General features: G+C 42.9%; 1 protein-coding gene across 2 annotated transcripts in view; it reads left to right on the forward strand.

The window, feature by feature from the left end:
- Positions 1-15606, forward strand: part of fbln1 (fibulin 1) — a 46289-nt gene that overhangs the window by 18331 nt on the left and 12352 nt on the right. Inside the window, exons 12-16 of one of the 2 annotated variants that reach the window (XM_049573248.1) lie at positions 1780-1899; positions 2097-2228; positions 3402-3525; positions 10354-10499; positions 14810-14950. In XM_049573248.1, coding sequence (XP_049429205.1) covers positions 1780-1899; positions 2097-2228; positions 3402-3525; positions 10354-10499; positions 14810-14950 — 663 coding nt within the window. Of the gene's footprint in view, positions 1-1779; positions 1900-2096; positions 2229-3401; positions 3526-4702; positions 7564-10353; positions 10500-14809; positions 14951-15606 lie in introns of those variants that run through there. The other variant, XM_049573249.1, reaches the window with a different exon arrangement.

The raw sequence follows: 15606 nt of genomic DNA on the forward strand, positions 1-15606 counted from the left end.
AATGCCTTTATTGTCATTATACATGGTACAATGAGATTAAAATTGCAGGCCCCATGTGGTCATTAAAAGAGACAAGAATGATAAAAGAAAAACATACTTAAAATAAGACAGCAACAGCACACAATAATAAATAGACATAAATGTAATAAACAAATATATATATTGCACAGTCAAGCAGCGATCGGTCGATAAACATAAGTAACTATATTGCACAGTCCTCTAAAGTGTGATTAGTTCAGCTCAGTCAAGTTCAGCTGTCTGATATCACTGGGATAAAAGCTGAGGGACAATCTGGAGATACGGGCCTGAATAGATCTGTAGCGCCTCCCAGAAGGCAGCAGTGTGAAATGAATGTGACCTGGGTGGGAAATATCCTGAATAATGTTCTGTGCTCGTTGTTGGCATCTGGTGTGATATATTTCGGAAAGTGATGGTAGCTGCATGTGTGTTATTTTCTGGGCTGACTTCCTGAATCTGTTCAGGGCTTTGTTGTCAGCCGCGGAGCAGCTCTTGTACCACACCAAGATGTCATGTGTGATGATACTTTTTTGTAAAAGTCATGGAATTATTTTGTGTGTAATGAAGTTGTTGCTGTACTCTTATGTGGATAACCTTCTATGTAATTTAACATAACGGCAAATTTATTTATCTGTAGCTGCTGTGTGCATTGATGTATCAAAACATTTTGTTTACCGTGACATTCGTTTCCTAATTTTATATAATATAATATAATATTACTGCAGAAAGTTATGTTTTCTCTTGATGTGGCCTGTCATGAAAAGTGCAAAAAATAGCTAACTTTAACAGCAACAAAACGGTACGTTAATTAGGACAAAGCATTATTATTTGGTGATAACCGTACAACCTTAACCTGCAGCTACTGTGCAGAATAACAAATGTAACTGTACCCTCATGTGTATGTATGCCCTGTATTTTGCACGTTTACAGACACTCCTATTCAATTTCAAGCATCTCTATTTTGAGAATAAAAGCCACGGCAATGTGTTGTTTAATTTACTTCTCCTCAACCTTTTGCTGAAAGCAATATATAGACTCATACAGAGCTAATCCCTCTCCATCATTACCTATGACCCAGTAGAAGTGTGTGGCAGTGTATTTTTCTACAGAGACTCTGCCCTCTGCCTGTCATGTCTTATTTTCTGCACTCAGGATGTTTATGGGTGTGTACCCCCACAGCACTCAATTGAGGTCAGGGCTCTATAAAAAGGTAGTGACCAGGTGCCAGACTGTAATTAACAGGCGTCCAAGACACACAGCGCTAAAACAACACTAATATAGCGAAGCGAAACGTCAAACCAGAGTGAATCTGGAGTTGGCTTCTACCGTCAGATTTACTGGCGAGCATGTCCTGCACAGTATACCTCTAAAGTTTATGTTGTAACTTTGCAAACAGTGAAACTATGTCAGCTGGTGCAACCCGTAAAATGTTAGTAGTATGTAATCTTAATTGGAGAATCAATCAAACGAGGCTACATTTGAATTTACACATAGCTGGTGCCATCCAGTGCAGACATATTTCCATTGATGTCCCTGGTGTTTTCACAGTCCAACATTCATCGAAATGGAGACAGGCATTCAGTAGCCGACTTCACAAATACCCAACTGTACTTTATTAGACCAAAACTATTTCCCCAGACATTCTAGTAAAAATATAAACTAAAAATAACAATTGGTAGCTACTTTTGGGGGAAAAATCCCACACTTCAGGCCCTTGAAATCATGCATTCTTAAAAGGTCTGTTACTTTTCCTCTCTGTAGATTTGAATGAGTGTGAGAGCAACCCATGTAGCCAAGAGTGTGCCAACGTGTACGGCTCCTACCAGTGTTACTGTCGCCGTGGTTACCAGCTCAGTGACATAGATGGCATGACTTGTGAAGGTAAAGTGGAACCGTTTCAACAGGTACTTTGAGGATGTGTGGTACTACTGAGCTAAAATCTGCTACGGAGAATCTATTTATGTGTTAGCATTCAGTAAAGCAAATGAAACAGATCAATCATAAGCAGTTAGAATATGTATTTCTTCTATCTGCTCTCTGGTTTGACTTGTTTTTATCTGTCTCTGTGACATTTTTAGATATAGATGAGTGTGCCCTGCCCACTGGAGGTCATATTTGCTCCTATCGCTGTCACAACACCCCCGGCAGCTTCCACTGTTCCTGTCCTATCAATGGCTACACCTTGGCATCCAACGGCCGCAGCTGCCAGGGTAAGCTATCCTACACGAAAGTTGCAGGCTCACAGGATACGTTATTTTTTTACTACATATGTATTTTATAGAAGTAGTTTTATTTGGAATGAATAGATGACGAACACAGCTGTAAGACCTAATATATATTTAGATTGCTTCTCCCCGATTTCTCTTCAAGAATTGGCCGCAGTGATTTCTTCATCTAAATCATCAACGTGTCTCTTAGACCCCATCCCAACTAGGCTACTTAAGGAGGTCTTTCCTTTAGTTAACACTCATATATCAGATATGATCAATATAACCTTATTAACAGGCTATGTACCACAGTCTTTTAAGGTAGCTGTAATTAAACCTCTACTAAAAAAGCCCACCCTGGATCCAGAGGTGTTAGCCAGCTATAGACCAATATCTAATCTTCCCTTTATGTCAAAGATCCTTGAGAAAGTAGTCTCAGACCAGCTGTGTGATTTTCTCCATGATAATAATTTATTTGAGGAATTTCAGTCAGGATTTAGAGTGCATCATAGCACTGAGACAGCACTAGTTAAAATTACAAATGACCTTCTGATTGCTTCAGACAAAGGACTAGTCTCTGTACTGTACTTAGTGCGGCGTTTGACACAATTGACCATCAAATTCTGCTACAGAGACTGGATCACTTAATTGGCCTAAAAGGTTCTGCACTAAGCTGGTTTAAATCTTATTTATCTGATCATTTTCAGTTTGTTCACGTTCATGATTAATCATCCTTATGTACTAAAGTTTGTTTTGGAGTTCCGCAAGGTTCTGTGCTCGGACCAATCCTATTTACTCTATATATGCTTCCTTTAGGTAACATCATTAGAAATCCATCTGTAAAGTGATTTGTGATATTGGGCTTTATAAATAAAAGTGATTGATTGATGATTAAGTAAAAATGGGGTAATGGTTGTGTTTAATGGGATGATGGGGTTGAGGGGGGCGTACTCGTATGAGTAAAGCTATGCTGATGAAGTAATGGTGCAGACTCGGTTAGACACACGTATGTAGGTCCGAGCATGTGATTGAATTAATGAGGCAGACATGGGTAAATTAGCGACATGCAGGTGATTGGATTAGTGGGAGAAAGAAATGTGGTCTTATTCCTGAACTTTGTCGTAGCAACAAATTTGCGAATGTTTTTAAATCCACTTTTTGTCCTTTCACTCCCAGATATTGATGAATGTGTGACAGGAACACACACGTGCACGGAGAATCAGAGCTGCTTTAATGTACAGGGAGGATTCAGATGCCTGTCCTTCGACTGTCCAAACAACTACCGGCGCGTTGGAGAGACGTGAGTATCTGGACTGGGTGCATGTTGACTATGTTTACATGCACAAAATATACAGGTTTTTACCCGTATTCCAAAATACATGGCTAATGACAACGAATGTTACACTAATATTCCTGTTTACATGCAGCCACACATACTCTGATTAACGTGCCTTAACATGTTGTAATCACGTTAAGACATAGAAAAGTGGCTGGAGCCGCTTATCGTTTTGCTTCTTTGCATCAAAATGGCGGACTTGTTGTACTGTTAAAAAACAACCTCCTTTTATTCCTTCAACCACCTTCTTGAATGCAATATTTCCAGATATCTAACCTGTTGATATCAAAGTCTAACGCCCAGAGCTGACTGTAAAAAGGCAAGAGACGAGGTTATATGTCACAAACTGCAGTAAAAACCCAACTTAAAATGCATAGTCCGAATGTGTTGAATACACACCGAAAGAATGCTTTTAAAACCCGAATAATACCGGAATATCCCACGTCTTAATCGGAAAATGCTACAATCAGAAAAAGGCCTAATATAGAAATATTTAAATGTAATATGCTGTTTACATGACCTGTAATAAAAATCAGAATATTGGTGAATATTAGTGTGCATGTAAACGTAGTGACTGTTGCTTAATGGGACACGTTGTCCTCTGCTCTCCCAGCAATATTATCATCAATAGACAGACATAAATAATGCAAACATTGACACAAAAACACTCACACAGCAAGGCCCATGTTTCACAGTCAAGTTTGAGTGGTTATCCTACTGGTAAATGATGTCAGGCCTTTTAAACTGCCCCTGATTGAGATGGTATTCAAGGCTGTGCATGTCCAGTATGCTCCATGCTGGAATGACTTGAGAAAAGATTTTGGCTGTAGCATGTTCTGTTGTTTTATAATGATGAAATGCATATGGATATTTGCTCAGTGGCTACAGTAGAGGCTGTGTATGACCACCCTGTTATGGAGGCACCAGTGACTCTTGCATGATTCCACAGAGGGCACCATGACTGGCCTGTGAAGGTTTACGCTGCAGAGACTGATGTTTCTCCCACTGCATGCCATGCACGGCAAATTAAATTTACACCTGGTCTCTCTCTCCTTCTCCCTGTGCCTGTTTTGTTCTGTCTTGTCCCATCCTGCCCCCGCCCCCGCCCCTGCCCCTCCCCATACCCTTTCTCTCTTTGCAGTCGATGTGAACGCTTGCTTTGCAATGAGTCTGTCGAGTGCCTGGCCATGCCCCTGAGAATAACCTACTACTACCTCACCTTCCCCACCAACATCCCCGTCTTCACCAACATCTTCCGCATGGGCCCCTCCCACACCGTGGCCGGCGACGACATCCAGATCGCTATCACCTCTGGCAACGAGGGCGGTTTCTTCAAGGCGGAGCGGGTGGCCACTGGCGGCGTCATGTCGGTGGCAAAGCTCATCAACAAGCCGCAGGACTTCGATCTATCTCTGGAGCTAAGGCTGCGTCGCTACGGCACGCTCAGCACGTACCTGGCTAAAGTGCTGGTGTTTGTTACCCAGGAGGAGCCCAGAGTACCTTACAATCCCCTACTAGAATAAAACACTAAAGTTACACAGGGTCACAAGTTATTACACTCTTAAACAGGATGTGTCATTTTTAATGCACTGTGTCGTAGAGTTAACAGAAAAAAATCATCTGCAACACAAAATGCCTGCGAGATAACGTCACAGTATGTTCAAAGCGAAGCATGGTGATGCAGACTGCTGTATGTTACATTCTGCGTAGATATAAATAAAAATTAGGATTTCCAGTTACTAAAAATTTATTGTTATAATCAAAAATCATTTCTTTCATTCATAGATTTGTGTGATTAGAGTAAGGCCTGCCTAAAAATGTGCCCAAACTAATGGCTGAATTAGCTGGCTTGGGGCCCCAGGGCAGAAATGAGCTGTGGGCCCCTAACAAATAGTCCCATCCACAGAACTGGCTTGTCCCCTGAAAAGCTCCAGTTGTGGGTTCTCCCCAAATCTGCTTCACTCGTATCAATGCATTTGTGTGCTCATGTGCAGTCCACTTTTTTGCAACAGTTGCATACAAAAGAAAAAACAAAAAACTGCATACCATTTTCAGGAGAGGGGTTTTTAGAATGAACCAGGCTTCAAAATAACACATACTTGGGGTGTCCAGTAGCTCACCTGGTAGAGCAGGTGCCCCACATAAAAAGGCTTTGTCCTTGCTGTAGCGGACGGGGGCTTGATTCTGTCCCATGGCCCCCTGCTGCATGTCCTCCCCCTTTCACGCTAATACTGTCCCATTGATAAAAGGAAAAAAGCCCTAAAAATATCTTTAGTTGGGCCCTATAAAGTTTTCCCCTTTCCCCCCCCCTTATGGACGGCCCTGCTAACGACCCCTGTCGCCCTTTGTACAATATCTGTACATCATCCTGTCTTCTATAAAAACAGTTTCATTTAACAATGTTGACTTTGACAGAAAAACCAAAACATTTTTCTTGATATTGTGATATGTGAGTTATTGCATATTGATAAAGGATATTTTAGGGACTAGATGAGAAGCTGAAAAAAGAAAAGAAGCCAGCACTCACAAATGTCCTTTTGGTAAATTTAATAAACCGACAGAAGGTCTTCTTCAGTGACACTGAAGAAGACTTTCTGGTAACGCCACCCAAGTTGGTTTATTAAATTTACCAAAAGGACATTTGTGGGTGCTGGCTTCTTTTCTTTTTTCTGCTGCTTTTGGCCGTGCACCTGTTGAGTGGATTTATTTTGAGAGCGCTTGCTTCTTTCCTACGTGACTAGATGAGAAGCTGGCAGGTAGTTAGTTAGTTAGCTAGTTAGCTAGCACTTAGTTTAGCAAGAAGACTGGAAACAGGGAAAAAAGCTTGCCAGGCTCCACCTCTCAGCAAGAAAGCGAGTGTGAGTAGTTTTTTAATTGCATTTCCTAAAATTTCAAACTATTCCTGTTCACCATTTTTCAGTGCATCAAATTACTACAAACCAACAGGCACAGTTGATGTGATTCCACCCACCTGTTTTTATGTGCATTTATAAATTTGCACAGTTTAAAAAAACAGAGTGGAAACAACAAAAATTCCCTCCAAAAATTTTACAAAAATATGTTTACACCTGGGGGAGATTCAGCAAATAAATGATGACATGCAGTCATGGCGTACCGTCATTGCATAGGCCACTACAAACTCTCTAAATCATCTCTGGATGGCTTTCAACACACTTATCCACACAGTGCTGTTGCCATAACTCTTCTAAGAACACACAGCTGTTTCTAAAATTCTATTTCCATTGTCCAGTGTGCTGCCCATTATTATACATCCATTGTTTTCCTTTGTGTGAGGTCTGACTTAATAATTCTTTCTTTAATTCCGTCATCTCGTTGCACCTTGTTCTGCATTAGCATCTGATTTGAAAATTATTATTGAATCAACTCCCAAAAACAGTAGTGGATGGCAAACCATATAAACCTGCATTTTCCTTTGCAGATGTTCTCAGTTTTGTTAAAACTTACACTATATTTGCATGGAGACTAGTGACTCTGCAGCTTTCACAGACACTGATCATCTAGTACTGTGGGGCAGCTGCCCCCTCTGTCATTCTATTTGTCCAGCCTTGTCTATATCATCTTTTATTTTGCTATACATCACCACAGATATGACTCTGTTCGACACAAAACAAGTGTTAAAGATGACACACCCTTTTTTGAGAGTGGATATGAAACAAAACAACACAAAATCAGGAGAAACAAGCACAGTTTCTTAGTACTGTAGCATTTTGCATAATCAATTTTTACTACTAGAATTAAGAATAATGATTGAGCAGTGCAAACTAGGTCCAACTGAATGTATCTTCTTGGAGGTAAGGCACCATGATAGCCGCTAGGTGGCGTCCTAGGTCAGGGTAAATGATGAAATGGTAACGACCCAAGTTTGCCTACAACTGAGTGTAATCTGATGATGGTTGCATGATAAAGTCTGACATTTTGCAGTATTTTATGGTTTATGTGTTGGATGAACAGTTTTCTATTAAAATTGAAATAGAAATAACACATGTTCAAGTCAAATCCAGTTCTTGATAATGGTGCATTGTGGGCTTTAATCAAATACAGCAAAGGGAGCAGCTGGAATGTGAGGCCAAATCACAGATGGAGGCAAGAAGGCTTCCTCACATAGTTTCATGTTACTATTATTCCAACAGCTTCAGTAAAGAGGAAGTCCATTGACACATGCAAATCTCTAGTGATGCAAATATTTAAAGTCAAAGTATGTTTTGTGACCTGATTAAAAAAAGGGTTGACTATCTACAAAAATCTATACACAAGTTATTTTAATAAACACACCAGCTCTAGATAATTACTGATTTATTTAATGATTTTATTATGTTTTAAAAGTTTCCTGCATCAGTAATGTTCTTGAACACAGAAGCGAGCCAGACCTGTATTTTTAAATAGGCTTTGAAACACACACAAGTTTTCATCTATGTCAATTTCCACTATTTATTAAGTCCATGAAGTAATTCCACACCTCCAAATTCCATTCAGAAAAGAGCCAGACTGGGCCGATTACTGTATTGTTACTCCCACTTCCCAAACATCAGTTACCTTGCACCGCAAATACGTCTTTCTCTGGCAGCTATTTTCATGCACATCTCTTTAGCTCCCATTACATTTCAGGCTTAATGTGAAATGCACAGATTTCCACTGCATACTGCGGGTGTAAACCCCAAAGCAGACAGATAATCCAAATGAAGGCTGAGTAAGTGACACGCGATGGGATGCAGTGGCAAAGGAGAGGGAAATGTGCACCAGCAGGAGAGAGTATAAATAGTTTGACGTGCTGTGAGGCTGCTGCCCGAGGGCTGTGGCTTATAATAACTGTAAATTCAGATGTCCTAGGTTCCTCCTGTCCTGAGCTGTCAGGCCAGTAAGGATGCACTTGGTCCCTAGTGGGGATATCCTTAAAATAAGAACATAGTGGTGCGCATAAGGTTTTTTCTTCCCCTTTGACATTGAGTTATGGGGCTCTGGGCTCTGGCTGGTGGTCTGAACAATTTGTGGTGCAGCAACATCACCGCGCACAGAATGAATGATGCCCTGCAGTGTTTGTGTTGGGGCGTTATCAATGTGCCGACTATAAATAATAATTACCAAAAAAATAAAAGGCCCCATACGCTTGACCAGAGGACTTTCATCCAAAAAGTCTGTTTTTCTTTCTGGTCTGAAAGTATTGGGGTTTTTCTCCTGGGCTGGGCCACGTGAGGCATGGGGAGATGAAGAAGACGTACATTTCTGCATGCACGCGCGCACACAGTCACATATACACAAGCATGTTTGCATGCACAAAGGCTCACATGCACAAATAAACACATAGACGCACATATAGGTAGTTTTGGTGCAGACGTGTACATGCATCGGCACACACATGGAGCTGTAATTAGGTCCACTTGCTGCCTTTGCTTTGAAGTGTCCGTCTGTGTGTAAAGGGGGCAGTTCACCCTGGGTCATTATCTTCTCGTAAATTTACTCTCTACCTCAACAGAGCTTTCACCTCGTCCTCTAGAGCCCCGCTCGGGTCTTTCTGCAGCTCAGGCCGTGGTATTATAAACTAGGAGAACATTTTGTGGGTTTGGCGTGGGCCAAAGCAAAACTTGGACCCACCCGCTAATTGCTAATTACAAGCCCCTACCCAGTGGTGGCTTGACTTTTTGTCAGGGGCTTCTCTCCTCGCTCTCCGTGGAAGGAGCCCTGCAACCCAAGCCGGGCCCAGGCTTTGAGCTGCAGCCTATAGGTCCCCTGAGGAGCGCCAGAGATCCACGGCCCATGACTCACGATGTGGCTATACGGCTGCCATGCACATTAACTGGACTTATACATGGCAACTTGGCTGTTTTCATAACCCAATATAACCGTGTACTGACTTGTCTCCTTTGTGAAAAACCGAGCTTAAATTTAACATCTTGGATGTCAAAGTGGAGGCTTTTATTTTGTTTCAATAGCTCTTTCATGATCACAAGTTCCTCATCGTTTCAAAGACAAACTCCTGATTTATGAGGTTGTTAGTGCTTTAGAAACCTCTCTCAAAGTCTTACGCCGCAGACAGGTAGTGAATAGCGATACTTTAGGTGGCGTTAGCCTTAGGAGCCAGCAGAGGCCCTCCATTCCCTCCGACCTGTCACTGATTAGTCTGTGGAATAAACAAAGCCCTAAATAATAGGATGAGAGCTGCCCTGGGGAGAGGCTGGGGAGTTGTCTAGTCATGTTGCTCACAATTTAGGAGTCTTTTAGAACACTCCCTTGCCCCATAAATCCTCCTCAAGAGATTATCTGATGCGAAGCCGGGGATGCTCAGCAAATCCAAATATTTTTCCTGAGCAGGTTGTGGATCATTCTCTGTGAGTGTAGTAATTCATTTCCCACACAGCTTGAAATAGTGCATCAGAAAAGCATCAATGGCAGCGCTAGTCTCCACAAGGCAAGCTACAAAGGTTGGCTGCGGCATGAGCTGAGGCCATTGTTGGTTTATTATTCTTCCAAGCCACACAGAATTTGACTGTTTTTGATGTTGACTGCTATATCCAGTGTCCCCGCTGTCTTGTTCAGATATTGTTTGTGTAGCAGCCATTGGAGTTGTCCTACTGGGTTCTGATTACGCAGTGGGCTGCTCCCAAGGATGCCCTGTTATTGTGAGCTTCAGAAACCAAAGGCGGTTGACGGTGAAGTCTTTATATAGACATTACCTAAAGGTCATAGGCCGTGTGTGTGTGTGTGTGTGTGTGTATGTGTGTGTGTTTTCTTTTTTTCCCTTTTTTTGTGGGTGTCTACGTTTGCTCTGTCCTGTAGAGTGGCGAGGCTTCAACGCTCTGACACCATTCGCTGTGTAAAGTCCTGTCAGCCCAATGACGTCGCTTGTGTTCTGGACCCCATGCACTCAATATCCCACACCTTCATCTCCTTGCCCACCTTCAGAGAGTTCACAAGGCCAGAGGGTAGGTGCAAGTTCATTTTTTATGTCTGTACTAATGATGGAAAGTTCTGGAGTGATCCAGATGGGCAAACATACAGAAGAAGTGTAAAAACAAAATGATATGTAATACAAAGTTCATTGGGAAAGAACAAGTCTTAACAGAACAGCTTGACATTTTTGGGAAAAGCGCTTTTCCCTGTTTTGCCAACTTAGATGAGATGATTGATAACACTCTCTATATTTATAAGTAATTACAAAACTCTAGCTGTCAGCTAGTTAGCATAGAATAAAGACTGGAAACGGGGAAACGGCTGACCTGGTTCTGTCCACAGTTAATAAAACTCACTGGGAGCGTATCTATGTTCCCAGGGTCTTATGTTCCCAGGGATCTATTTTTCCCAAGGCCCTATGTTCCTAGGTGCCTATGTTACCAAGGCTCTATGATTCCAAGGTCCTATGTTCCCAGGGTCCTATGTTCCCAGAGTCCCATGTACCCAGGGTCCTATGTTCCCAAGGCCCTATGTTCCTGAGGTCCTAAGTTTACAGTGTCCTATATTCCCAAGGTGCTATGATTCCCTGGTCCGTGGTCATATGTTCAAAGTCCCTATGTTCCCAAGGTCCTATGTTCCCAGAGTTCCATGTACCCAGGGTCCTATGTTCCAAAGGTCCTATGTTCCCAGGGTCCTATGTTCCCAAGATTCTATGTTCCCAGGGTCCCATGTACCCAGGGTTCTATGTTCCAAAGGTTCTACTGTGCGTTCACACCGGGCGCGAGTGAAGCAAATTACTCACGCGTAATGCATGTAACGCGCCGTGTGTAACGCGTGAGTTTGGACACCGGACCATTTTGTTAATTCACGTTATCGCGTCAGTTGTGCAAGTAGCGAGCCCGCCCATTTTCACTAGATAACAGCCATTCTCTCCTCAACCATGGCTGAGATAACCACCATCACTGCTTTGTACCTGCTCTGGAAGTCCCAGATGCGTCGGAGGGCCAAACGCCGTCGTTTTGGGGTTCACCCTATCCTGCAGAAGCACATCAAGCTCTGCAAGTTTCACCATCTCCTCCAGGAACTCTGTCTGGATGATAGCCGCTTTCAGCGGTACTTCAGGCTGACTGGGGCCCAGTTTGAGGACCTGTTGGCGAGGGTTGGCGCCAGGATTTCCCGGCAGGACACCAGCTACAGGCGCTCCATTTCAGCTGCGGAGCGCCTGTCCATCTGTCTCCGGTGAGTAGCAGTTTGTTGTGTCAACAACTGGACGTCAGGGCGTCAAGATGTCACTGACGTCGGGAGAATCTCAACACTGATTGGCTTTTGCGGCACAGCGTCACGCGAATTCACCTCAAAAGTTCAATATTTTCAACTTGAGCTATGAGGCGATTGACACAAATTTTGCGGCTATCGCGCCGCAACTACGCATCTAGCGCGGCTGCCCGGCGCGACTTCGCGTCTAATCGCGTCTTTGCATTGACTTTGTATGTAATCTCGACGCGTGAATTTGCGAATTCGTTCTCGACATGAACGCACAGCTATGTTCCCAGGATCCTATGTCCCCAAGGTCCTATGTTCCCAGGGTCCTATGTTCCCAAGGTTCTATGTTCCCAGGGTCCTATGTTCCCAAGGTCATATGTTCCCAGGGTCCTATGTTCCTGAGGTGCTATGATTCCCTGGTCAGTGGTCATATGTTCAAAGTCCCTATGTTCCCAAGGCCCTATGTTCCCAGAGTTCCATGTACCCAGTGTTCCCAGAGTCCCATGTACCCAGGGTCCTATGTTCCCAGGGTCCTTTGTTCCCATGGCCCTATGTTCTTGAGGTGCTAAGTTTGCAGTGTTCTATGTTCCCAAGGTGCTATGATTCCCTGGTCTGTGGTCATATGTTCAAAGTCCCTATGTTCCCAAGGCCCTATGTTCCCAGAGTTCCATGGACCCAGGGTCCTATGTTCCAAAGGTTATATGTTCCCAGGGTCCTATGGTCCCAAGGCCCTATGTTCCCAGGGTCCTATGTTCCCAAGATTCTATGTTCCCAGAGTCCCATGTACCCAGGGTCCTATGTTCCCATGGCCCTATGTTCCTGAGGTGCTATGTTTGCAGTGTCCTTTGTTCCCAACGTGCTATGATTCCCTGGTCCATGGTCATATGTTCAAAGTCCCTATGTTCCCAAGGTCCTATGTTCCCAGAGTTTCATGTACCCAGGGTACTATGTTCCAAAGGTTCCATGTTCCCAGAGTCCCATGTACCCAGGGTCCTATGTTCCAAAGGTTCTATGTTACTGAGGTGATATGTTTCCAGGGTCCTATTTTCGCAAGGTCCTATGTTCCCATGGCCCTATGTTCCTGAGGTGCTATGTTTGCAGTATCCTATGTTCCCAAAGTGCTATGTTTCCATGGTTCCATGGTCATATGTTCAATGTTCCTATGTTCCCAAGGCCCTATGTTCCCAGGGTCCTATGTTCCCAAGGTTCAATTGTATCCAGGTTCCTTTGTTTTCAAGGTCCTATGTGTCCAGGGTCCTATGCTCCCAAGGTTTCTTGTTCCCAGGGTCCTATGCTCCCAAAGTCCTATGTTCCCAAGGCCCTATATTACCAAGGTCTTATGTTCCTATATTCCTATGTTTCCAAGGTCCTATTTTCCCAGGGTCCTATGTTCCCATGGCCCTATTTTCCCAGGGGCCATGTTTACCAGGTTTGTGTTTAATAATCTGTTTAAACACAGTAAACCTCCTATTGTTTTTGTTTCAAATTAAACCCGTTTGAATTAAAATATATGAAAATATTCACATTTCAAGTAAACTAACCTGATCCTACACGTCCTAATCCTTTCCTTATCTTTGGAAATGGCAGTAGTCAGCTACTTTTGATTTCCGAACCCTAAAATGTTTCATAATAATTTTTCTCTTTTAATATATTGTTTTTCTTCCTCTATTTAATTGATAAATCTATTGGTTGACTAGTCCTTATTTTTAGAGCTGAAATATGTTTGGGTGTTGCTCTTTATTCAAAAAGAGTACTTGAGCGTCCCACTAGTTCAGAGAGTAGAGAATGTACTATTAAGGCCAAGTCCAGTGCAATTTCATGACTCATAATCATGATCACTTATCTAACCCTAGCCCATGTCATAGTGAATACAGAGCAGGGGAACATCTTCGTCAGGTTCCCATGACGTGCTCTATAAAACTGGGGAACACAGGACCATGGGAACGTAGAACCCTGGTAGAACTGAGGAATGTAGGAGCATTTGTCATGTTCCCATTATGTGCCATATAAATCTGGGGAACACAGGAATGACCCCGACTCACCTACAGCACCAGACTCTCTTGGTCTCACTACTTAACATGTTTAATCATTAATCTAAAAGCCAAAGTGGACAGTCAGTCAAAGTGCAACTCCCCAGTGTTGGACAGGTTAGCTGTTTCGTTTTGTTTTCAGTGTTTATGCTAAGCTAACCAGCTGCTGGCTGTAGGTTCATATTTACTGCACAGATATAATAGTCTCATCAATCCTCTAATTTAACTATTGGCAAGAAAACAAATACATTTATTTCCCAAAATGTTGAACTTCTGCTTTAATGTAATTTTTGAAAATTTACAGATCATCTCATCTCCTAATATTTCTTCAGTGCATCCCTCTACTCTCTACAGTTTCACTAACCCACAAAGGCCCATATTTGAGGCTTCATTTGTGCCTGTTAAAATCTTTAGAGACAACAAATTTGTAGACTGCATGATAACTCGTGGTTTATTTAGTGTCAATGTGGTCCTCAGCCTTTTTTTCTCTTTAGCTCTGCTTTATCTTCCTTAATCTCCAAGCTCCCATCAAATGCATTTTCCTGCAGTTGTCAGAATCCATATGACTACCTCTGACCTCCAAATTAGTTATTCCATGATGTTCTCCATGCAGTCCTGGGCTTGGCTGGCCCACACCAGAGAGTAAGTGCCATGCTGGTTGGATATGAGTAACCACGGTAATCACTCGCAGACAGTGACAGCTGACAAGCATCTATTGGCTGGCATGCAGTGCATGTTTCAGACACACTCATGCTCAACGTCACGGGGAGTTAAGCTCTTGTCATTTCCCATAAGCTCTGAGTTGGGGTGTAAAGGACTCGAGGCCCTTCAGCTGAACAACAGCATTGAAAAGCCTCAACCTTCCTGTGACCCTCTCGGTGCACAATAAACACAGACCTTTCCATCTCCCATTTTATTGTCTTTCTCTCGGAGAGAAAAAAAAGAAAAGAAAAGCAAGAGTTGGCACTGGATTGGCGGTGCAATCCCAGTGTGATTATGAGGGTTTAGGCTCCAAAAGCTTTTTGTGTCTAATTGTTATCTTCCAACAGAGATTGTTTTCCTGAGAACCACAGTGCCGGCTTACGGGCCCTATCACTTAGGCAGTTACGACGTCAAGTTTGACATCCTGGAGGGCAACGTGGATAACGCCTTCGACATCCTCAAGCGGGTAGAGAATGGAATGTATGTGGGTGAGTACAGGGATTTCACTCGTCTTTGTGTTGTGGATGAACCAAACCAGTGCAAACATTTGACAAAAGCAGCTTTAACATGCAGCCTGTACCACCCGACAGCCTCCGTGACTGAGAACTGCATTTTTTCGTTTGACAAGAAGGCGGTTTCCCTTATCTGATTTCTCATTTTGAAATGTATGAAATATGTGTATTCTTTTTTTTAACAAATCAAACTCACATGTGTACACTGAGAAGGGACAAAAAAGCACAAAAACTCCCACGAGGAATGTCTGGACACTCTGACATAACTGCATCTGACACAGCCCGTTATGGTCTTTGCAGTGTTGTGGCATCATGTAGCTGTCATCGTCTTCACGGGGGCTCTCGGTGTCTGTGTCTTCGGAGAGTTGTCCTCTGAGTGGCTCTTTGAAACAGACGAAGGCCTGTTTCTGTCTCGCCAAATATTTGGCATCAATTTCCACAGTCTTGTGGTGAAACAAAGTACCATTTAATTCACTTATCTACGGCTTTGCTTATCCCAAGCAGATCATTACTTTCCACAATAAGTTGTACAAGAATAGAGTGCATAAATCTACGCTCGTGCATTCACGCGCACGCTTGCACGAGTGATTGCAGTTGACAAGCGGTTCATTATAACTACCTGTTGCAGCGAC

This window comes from Epinephelus fuscoguttatus, linkage group LG4 (genome assembly GCF_011397635.1).
Source record: "Epinephelus fuscoguttatus linkage group LG4, E.fuscoguttatus.final_Chr_v1".
Lineage (NCBI taxonomy): Eukaryota > Metazoa > Chordata > Actinopteri > Perciformes > Serranidae > Epinephelus > Epinephelus fuscoguttatus.